Genomic DNA, 10,148 nt, shown 5'->3' with positions numbered 1-10,148 from the left:
ACTCGGAAGGCTGAGGCAGAAGGATCGCCGGAGCCCAGCAGGCGAGGCTGCGGTGGCCGGGAGCGACCACTGCACTCCAGTCTGGGTGACCGAGTGAGACTCCCACTCAAAAAATAAATAAATAAATAAATAAAATAAAGACCTTGGTGTTTAAGAAGATCTTAATTATTAAGATATTCTTAATGGATTAAGCTGATTGATTTAAAGGAGATGAGAAAGCAAAATAAGGAGAAAGAATCAATCTGACAGTCACAGGTAGATATGTCACCATCGCAGAAGAGAGTTAATTAATTTCAATTAGTGAAGTGGATTTATGAAGTGTTTGGGGCTTATACTCTCCCTCCTTATAATAAATACTTCATAGCAAGAAGTATGTCTTATTGATCTTTCATTCTCACAACACTTAATGTGGTAGTGTTTATATAACTGATTCTTAATAATGGTTTGGGTTTGTTGGTTGAATGACTATTAAATGAATAAGAGAATGGTGACAAATTATAAGGAAAGAAAATTGATCTTTAGTAGTTTTGCCTATCAATAGATCATTTCTATACCAAGGGATTTTACCTCTAAGTGCTATTATTGAACTTTACCTCAAAACCATATGAAATGAAAACTTTACTGAGTTGCTCTATATTCTAATGAATGACTTTAGAATTTTCATTCTGTCTTCATGTTAGATACTTGTGGAATTTCACAGCTGGATAGCCCAAACATTTCTCCTGTGGCATACTGTGTGAGTCCACAATGGTTGTAGGCAATGTGGCTACTCATGTTTCAATTTCTGTTTATGAAGCTGAATGTTGTCTTCCAATAATCTCTGCTTGTATTCCTTTCCCCTGTAAGAGTTTAAAGAAAACTAATAAACTCCTTTCAACTGAATGTGAAAACTTTGTTAAGAACTCATACTCACTTTGAATGATGTGTTTTTGCTCCAGGCCTAATAGATAATTCTGGACTGAGGTTATTTCATACAATGGATACAAGGGACTATGATGCCGGGGTGATCGAGGCTGGCCTCTGGGTGAGCCTCTTTCACACCATCCCTCCAGGAATGCCTGAGTTCCGGACTGAAGGCCACTGCACTCTGGAATGCCTAGAAGAGGTAGGCAGTGCCTGAGTCTGTGAGCTGCCATCCGCAGATTCATCAATGCTGTTAGAAACCGTGGTGTGAAAAACTTAATGCTTGCTGATCGGTTGGGAGCCAGCCTTGGAGGCCCGCCTGATTGACAGAGTCCAGGGCCACGGCACCTGACCCCAGCCTCCATTTATCAATGATCCTTTTCTTGCCAACACGTTGTGAAACCATTATTGTAATTTCAGGAGAATCTTTGACTGCTTTTTAAATCTTGAGAGCTACAGAAGTAGAATTTTGAAGCCATAAAGAGTAGAAAGGGTGTTTTTCTTCATACTCCTGCCTCCTTTGTTGTGTGTTGCATGCTTTGTATTTTACCATTTCTTTTTTTTTTTTTTTTAAGTTGGAGTCTCACTCTGTGAGACTCACTCTGTTGCCAAGACTGGAGTGCAGTGGCATGCTCCCGGCCACCGCAGCCTCAACCTGCTGGGCTCCAACGATCCTTCTGCCTCAGCTTTCCAAGTAGCCGGAAGTACAGGCACATGCTACCATGGCCGGCTAATTTTTGATTTATTATAGAGACAAGGTCTTGCCAAGTTGCCCGGGCTAGTCTCAAACCTGCGGGCTCAGGCAATCCTCTTGCCTCGGCCTCCCAAAGTGCTGGGATTACAGGCTGAGCCACCAAGCCCGGCCGTATTTTGCCATTTCTACCTTTGTGTGATCTCTTTTTCCTTCCTCTGCCTTTTATCCATATTTATTTTTCCCATCATTCATTTTCATTTTTTTCTCTTTTCTCTGATGTGTAGTTCTTCCTTTTCACCCAAGAGCAAGAATAAATAATAATAAGAAGTACATACTGGCTAGGAGAAAAGCAAGTATAAATATTTAATAATAACTGCTTTCATTTTATAATTTTTTTAATGAAAATATCTCAACATGGATCATGTTCTTTATGAACTGTAGGATATTGGTGGTTGTGGACAGTATAGCAGACTGGTGAAGTAGAAAGATTATGCCCTTCTGAGCTACTTAGACCATGATTCAAATTGCCCTGGCATGATTTACTGGTGATTCATTTCATCCTATTGGCCCACTTTGGCTTTCTTATCTGGAAAAGAGGGAATACTTTCTCCTTTTAAGAGTTTGGATTTTCACTTACTAACATCCTGGAATCTGTTTGCCAGGGGCGTTGATTTCCTTTTTACCACCTAAAAGAAGGAAAAAGCAAGGTAGTCTTTAGGAATGATCTGGCAGTTTCCTCGTAAGCATCAGTTCCGTTTCTTTTCACCTGACAAATGTTTCTTCACAAAGAGAACACTGAACAGCACAAATTCAAACTGTTTGGCAATTCACCTCAGTTGCTTTAGCTTTTCTTCTCAGTTGTCCCTCCAAGTGTGCTTGAGCATGAACTGTCTGAACATGCACTTGTTTGGGCTAATCAGGTCTTCCTCGGTGTCCCCTGCAGGCTCTGGAAGCTGAAAAGCCAAGTGGAATCCACGTGTTTGCTGTTCTTCTCCATGCTCACCTGGCTGGCAGAGGCATCAGGCTGCGTCATTTTCGCAAAGGGGAGGAGATGAAATTACTCGCCTATGATGATGATTTTGACTTCAATTTCCAGGAGTTTCAGTACCTAAAGGAAGAAAGAACAATTTTACCAGTATGCGTGTTTTTGCTCTTTTTCATCAAATGCCATAAAAGTCGTGAGATCTATGTCTGCTGAGATGCGAGGTTTCCACTAGTGAAATGAATTGTTCTTTGTATTTGTATTATTAAAGCCACCCACCATGGGTGTTGCACAAGCCAGAGGGAATGTGTTTGATGTGTTTCCCAAAATTGGGAAACTCATTTTTCTTACTATTCCCAGAGGCAATTCCAGTTGTTGATTGAAAAAACAAAACCAAAAAAACCCCCCACAGGTTCTGAGCACTAACATTAGCTTTTCATAAACTTGGCGTTTCAGTTTGTGATCCTTTGGGTTGCAATACAATCATGGTGAAATCAGAGGTTTCTTTACATTATCTTGAAGAGACAGGATTTTTTTTAGATTTTTTTATTTCAGTGAAAATGAGTATAAGGATAATTTTTAAATTTGATAGAGGCATTTGGACATAGCTAATTATACTATGCTGTGTGATCCAGCTTAAAACAATACCTGGGGTCATGGTAATGGAGAGAAGAGAATCATGCCTTACAACAAAAGAGGCTTAAAAAAAATTATGATGCTTTGTTTTCTCAGCCTTGTAAATTACATGACCATCAAGTTCAACAATAATAAAATTTTCTACCCTTTTTCCCCTCTCAAAAGTCAGATTCTTGTACTACTTATTAAATGAAAGTAATGATATCTTTTCTACATGATGCCAGGGACAGAGTTTTTAGATGGGATGGACTGTCAGGGAGAAGACATAGCACAATATGATGTAAAGGGAAAGGTGAACAAACAGAAAGAAGTTATGAAGAGGAGAGTGGTGTTCTTTTTTCTAATAACGATCCCTTTAATTCACGGTTTCAGATCTATATTCCTTTCAGACATCCTCTGTTTTACCTTGAGAGTAGAAAGATGAAGTTTGAGAAACAGTGATCTCGTCAAGATTCTTAAGGACTATACTCCCTTTTCTTATGTTGCCTCAAAACTTTTCTAACAGTGTTACCTCAGAGCTTCCTAACTGGTGTGCCATGGTCAGGGCATGTGTGTTGAGATACTGATGTCTGGGACCTCTGAATAGTGGGTCAGGGAGAGCAAATATAGAGGCTAAAGCCCAGTTTTGACTACCTCTGATCCATGAATAGCTTCATCCACTTACCTGAATGAGGATCCATAAAGATATTATCATCTTCTATGTGTACTGAAATGTTCAAAATATTGGAAAACACTGGCACAATAAATTAATACTAATTTGCCTCACAATTCTGCTGTAAAAAATAAATAAATAAATAACGACAGGATGGTGGTGGTGGCTCATGCCTGTAATCCCAGAATTTGGGAGACTGAGGCAGGAGGGTTGCTTGAGGCCAGGAGTTTGAGACCAGCCTGGGCAACATAGCGAGACCCTGTGTTTGCAAAAAATTTTTTGAAAATAGGCAGGCACGGTGGCCTGAGCCTGTAGTCCCAACTACTTAGGAGGTTGAGGCAGAAGGATCACCCGAACCCAGGAAAGCAAGGTTGCAGTGAGCTGTGATTGTGCTACTGCACTCCTGCCTGGGTGACAGAGTGAGACCCTGAGTCAAAAATATTAACGAATAAATGTGACATAACTAGAGAGCTTTAAGGAAAATAATGTCAGTGAAGAGGTGATGACCATACTACTATCTATGGCTGACATTTATTGCGTGATTATTCTCTACTAAGGACTGCGTATGTATTATGTTGTTTAGTCTCCTCACAACAGCTGTGCAAAAAATAAATGCTATTTTTATCATTATTTTTTAGATGAACAAATTGTGCCCAGATGTTCCGTTTCTTACCTAGATCATCAAGCTAGAATATTGTGAAGTCTGGCTTGGACCCAGGGAGCTTTATTTATTTGCTTGCTTGTTGTACTAGCAAACCTAGAGTTAAAGGTCTTTTCCATAATCAAATTACTTGATGCATCCATTGATAGAGCGAATATCTACTGTTGGCCTACAAATAAATTTGATGAATGAAACGTTACAAAATTTTAAGCTGAAAGCTTTTATTTTTATGTTTTAGGGAGATAACCTAATTACTGAATGTCGATACAACACAAAAGACAGAGCCGAGATGACTTGGGTAAGAAAAGTTTTATTATTACTGAAGTTCATTTATGAAGAGGAAGGAATAAACTTGATTTTAGGTGGAAAAAAGGGAAAAACATTCACATTTGGAAACAAAATTTCTAAAAGTCTTGAGCATCAAGTGTCATAAAAGTGAAATCAGCTGTTTTAGCATTTTATAAGGCTTCAAATTAGCTAATGATACTATAGTAACACTTGCAGTGTAAGTCACTGACTCTTGCATGAAAAGCTATCTTTAATCTCTTAGTTTTTCCTCACCAAAATTTTATTTAAACACCTGTGTTCATTGCTACGAAAGCTGAGGCAGAAGGATCACCTGAGCCCAGCAGGTTGAGGCTGCGGTGGCCATGAGTGTGCAACTGCCCTCCAGCTTGGGTAACACAGTGAGACTTCAATCAAAAAAAAAAATTTGCATTTTAGTGTATAAGAAATTGTCTCAAGAAAACACAACTTAAAATTATAAGTTATATAGAAATAAGATCTAATATTAGTTGTGTTTAATCTCTATTAAAAATTATATAAATCTTTATTGTGAGACATTAAAGAATGCCTAAAGAAATTAAGAGATACCATGTTTATGGATAGAAAGCCTCAGTAAAATGAAGAACATTCTTCTGTTTAAATTGGTTCATAAATAAGATATCATTCCAGGAAAAAGTATTCAGAGATTTCATGATTTGGTGTTGTGGTATTCTAACTTAAAAAATCTTTACCTAGCTGTGGCTGCAAAGATTTTCTTCTTCTATTTTTCATGTTTATAAAAATTTTACAGTTTTAGCTTCTGCATGCCACAAGTTAATTCTAAAATTTACATAGAAGATCAAAGAGTTAAAAATAGATGACCAGGCACAGTGGCTCAAGCCTGTAATTCCAGCACTTTGGGAGACCAAGATGAGAGGATTGCCTGAGCCCACAGGTTCAAGAACAACCTGGCCACTTGGCAAGACCTCATCTCTACAATAAATCAAAAAATTAGCCAGATGTGGTAGCCCACGCCTGTAGTTCTGGCTACTTGGAAGACTGAGATGGAAGGATCACCTGAATTCAGCAGGTCGACCCTGGGGTGACATAAGCATATCACTGCAGTCCAGCCTGGGTGATGGAGTGAGATTTCAACTTAAAAAAAAAAAAAAAAGACAAGACAAGACACAACTAAAAAGAACAAGATGAGAAACAAACTTCTAGATATGAAGGCTTATTTTGAAATAGTAGTGATCAATATAGTGTGGTTTGAGTTCAGGCTTAGGAGAGTGGAACAGAATAAGGAACTCAAACACACCTACAAATTCCACATATGGAAATTTGGTTTATGATGGACAAAACATTCAGATAAGTTGAAAAGAACTGACTTTTCATTAAAGAATTTTGTCACAGTTGGTATCCATATGACAAAAATAAAATTGGGTCTTGATCTCACAAAATCCATGCCAGACATAGTACATATTTAAATGTGCAGAGCAAAATTTAAAGACTACCAGAAGAAAAATATTTCAATATATCTTCATGAACTTGGAGTAGTTCAGAATTTCTTAAAGAAAACATAAAAAGCACAAACTATGAATAAAAGACTGATAAATTAGACTACCTTAAAGCTTTTGGTTACCAAAGACACTATTAAGAGAGTAAAAAGACAAGTTTTAAACTTAAGAAAATATTTACATTACATAGACTGGCAGGGCATTAGTATATAGCTTATAAAAGAAATTCTATAAATCAGTAACAGAAGACAAACATACATTAAAAAGGGAATAAGACAAAAACACTTTGCAGAAATGAAAACCCAAATAAGTAATAAACATATGAAAAGATGCTCAATTTTTTTTAAAACCAGGGTCATGCAAACATAAACCAGAAAGAGATATTTTATATTCACCAATTCGGCTATATTTAAAATTGCAATTCAATTGTACTAAAACAGGAAAACTCATGCTTTGCTAGTGGGAATTTAAATTTATAAAATCACTTTGGGAAAAAGCATGGCATTATCTGGTAAAATTGAAGATTCATATGTGCTCTATTCAATTCAATTTCTTTGCAGAGTTAGCCTTGCAGTTACTTTTGTAAAATGTGTTCCAGGAGAGAAATATGTAAAATATTCACAGTAACAAGTAATAACACATGAATGAGAAAACTGGAAACAGCTCAAATACCCATCAAAAAGAGAATAAATGAAAACATTATAATATATCCATATAATGAGTCAGTGTATAGTTATGAAAATTAATTAACTAAAGTTACATATATTAACATGAATATATCTGAAAAACAAAAAATGTTGATTGAATTAGCAAGTTTCTTTTTTTTTTTGAGTTGGAATCTCACTCTGTCACCTAGACTGGAGTGCAGTGGCCGCTCCCGGCCACCGCAGCCTCGACCTGCTGGGCTCCGGCGATCCTTCCGCCTCAGCCTTCCAAGTAGCTGGAATTACAGATGCGCGCTACCACGCCCGGCTGATTTTTTGATTTATTGTAGAGATGAGGTCTCGCTGCCCAGGCGGGTCTTGAACCCGTGGACTCAGGCAATCCACTCACCTCAGCCTCCCAAAGGCGCGGGATTACAGGCTGAGCCACCAATCCTGGCTGAAATTAGCAAGTTTCTAGAAGAATATATGTAGTGTGATTTTATGTGTGTATAGTTCAAGAACATAGGCAATTAAATAATATATTGCTTACGGATGCACACTTCGATATACTGAATGTAAAATGTAATTGAAAAGCAACAGAAAGGTAAAATTTTAAGATAGTAATCATCTTTGGTTGGAGCAGGAAAAAGAGGGATTGAAGTTGGGCACTTAGGATGTAGTTATCACACTAGTGTTGGTTTTATTTTTTTCTCATGCTTTACATGTGATTTTTGTTTGCATGAAATATTTTACTATAGACATAATAAATGAGTCATTACTGAAATCGATATTTTGATTCACTGCCTTCATACCTTCTTCAGAGCTAACACAGCCAAACCCTAGCCTTTGAGATCATCAGATGGTAAAATGATAGCTCAAAGCTGTGCCTCTCACTGGAAATTCCAGTGGTATCAGAAAATGATTCACTTAAAGTTATACTCTCTTCAGTGGGACAGCCAGCAGCCAATGACTAGTTGCAATGAGGCTACAAAACCCCACCCTTCTTCCTACCATTTTGTTTAACTCTGAATGGCCATCCCAGCTCAAGGATAGATTAAATGTAATATTTCCTGAGACATTAGCTGCAACCTAATTTGTAGATTAGCTTCTCCCTTTGCCTAATCCTGCCTTGCTTGCAAGTGAAAGACATCATATTTTTACAATTAGTAAAATTATTGCATATTAGCCACTACATTAATTTGCAATCAGGAGCATGAACTAAGTTTTTCACCTGCATTTTTGCATAGATTTGCTGGATACAGAATTCTTGGTTGACAGTTTATTTTCCCCTGCAACACTTGAATATATAATTCTAAGATCTTTTGTTACTTTCATCAATTGTGGTGAAATGTCAGCTGTCCTTTGGAATATTGTTTTCCTCTATGTGTTATGTCATTCTTCTCTTGCTGCTTTCAAGATTTTCTCTGTCTTTGGCTTTCAGGAGTATGTCTATGATGTGTCTAGGTGTGGCTCTTTTTGTATTTACCTTTGGCATTTGACAAGCTTCTTGGGTCTGTAAGTTAATATTTTTCACTAAATTTGGATGAGTTCAGCCATTATTTCTTCAAATATTTTCTCTATTTTTTGTCTTCTCCTTTCATTCTGGAACTCTAATTACATGTATTAACATACATGTATACATTAACATACATATGTGTAAGACATACATGCCAGGACATTTAATATTGTCCCACAGATGTCTGAGATTTTTTTACTCACCTGTGGTATTTTTTTCTCTCTGTTCTATGAATGCAATAATTTCTATTGCTTAATCTTCAAGTTCACGAATAACTTTCTTGGTCATCTCAAATCTGTTGTTGAGCTCCTCCTGTTAATTTTTTATTTAGTTTTGATACCTTTCAGCTCTAAAATTTCTATTTTCAAAATTTTTTTCCTTTCTATGATGTCATTCCCTATCTGTTCTCTCATTTTTAATATATTTGCCTTTAATTACTTGAACATATATTTTTTAAATTCTTTGAATTCTTTTTAAAACAGTTTATTGATCATATTTATATTTGCTTTTGTGTTTTTGTCTGGTAAATTCAGCATCTGAATTTCTCACAATACATCTTCTCTACTGACTTTTTTCTCCCTTGAGTTCAGATCATAGTTTCCTGTTTCTTTTCTGTCTGATAATTTTTGGTTGAAAATTAGGCATAGTAGATAATATGTTGCATCATTTTGGATCCTGTTTTTTTTTAAGTTCTTTGATATTTTCTAAATTTAGAAGATAATTACCTAGATTCAAGCTGTGAAATCCTTTTTCCCTGCAGTATATAGCTGCTAATGTTTTTACACATGAAGACAAGATTATAGACAATATAATCAATTTAATCAGAAAAAAAATTTATTGAAATGATTGACTGGTATTATGTTAACCAATCATGCTTATAGTTCTTTGAAATGTTCACTGTGGTGAGAAGGTTACGTCCTATCAGCAAAACTTTAAGGAGATTATTTAAGAAAGGCAACTTCAAAAGAGATGAAAATTAATTTTAAAATGTGTCTACTACTCTTTAGGAAGCCAAATTGTCATTTAAATTGCTTTACTTTTCAGTTTTAAAATTTATTAAATTTTAATACTAGAAGGAACTGTGTGACATGATGATTTGTGTATGTGTCAAGGTTTGTAGAACACATACATTGCTAAAGGAACTATTTCTCTTTTCAGGGAGGCCTAAGCACCAGGAGTGAAATGTGTCTCTCATACCTTCTTTATTATCCAAGAATTAATCTTACCCGATGTGCAAGTATTCCAGACATTATGGAACAACTTCAGTTCATTGGTGTAAAGGAGATCTACAGACCAGTCACGTAAGTAGTCAACGGATTTCATGGCATGGGTAATATACTTCAGAAGGCTGGGCTTGACTTTCACATCAGATTCATTGCCATGTTGTAGAAATTTGTATATGCTTTTTCTTTCTATTTGATTACTTTCAACTGGGCAGACCGAGTAAGCTTCTTGTTTGCTATGTCCAGGGTCCCCAAACCACCCCAGGTTCAGTGACTTGCTAGGATTACCTAAATGACTCAGCAGATAGCTGTCCTTGTGGATGATATTTATTATGGTGAAAAGATACAAAGCAAAAAGAACACAAGGAAAATGCACAGTCCAGAGGAAACCAGGTACAAGCCACCAAGAGGCATCTCCCAGTGGAGTCACACAAAATGCGCTTAATTCTACCATCA

At 36.7% G+C, this 10,148-nt stretch overlaps 1 protein-coding gene across 1 annotated transcript in view; it reads left to right on the top strand.

The window, feature by feature from the left end:
* The window catches only part of MOXD1 (monooxygenase DBH like 1), a gene marked incomplete at its 3' end in the record, with an annotated part of 63,887 nt that extends 54,117 nt beyond the window's left edge, over positions 1-9,770 (top strand). Inside the window, exons 6-9 of the mRNA XM_008058610.1 lie at positions 939-1,105; positions 2,541-2,732; positions 4,767-4,826; positions 9,628-9,770. Of these exons, the coding sequence (XP_008056801.1) occupies positions 939-1,105; positions 2,541-2,732; positions 4,767-4,826; positions 9,628-9,770 (562 nt within the window). The remainder of the gene's footprint in view (positions 1-938; positions 1,106-2,540; positions 2,733-4,766; positions 4,827-9,627) is intronic.
* Positions 9,771-10,148: the final 378 nt, after the last annotated feature.

The sequence above is a fragment of the Carlito syrichta genome, unplaced genomic scaffold (genome assembly GCF_000164805.1).
Source record: "Carlito syrichta isolate Samal-C Ts95f unplaced genomic scaffold, Tarsius_syrichta-2.0.1 Scaffold303504, whole genome shotgun sequence".
In the NCBI taxonomy this organism is placed as follows: domain Eukaryota; kingdom Metazoa; phylum Chordata; class Mammalia; order Primates; family Tarsiidae; genus Carlito; species Carlito syrichta.
This window is presented reverse-complemented; position numbering and strand designations above follow the sequence as displayed.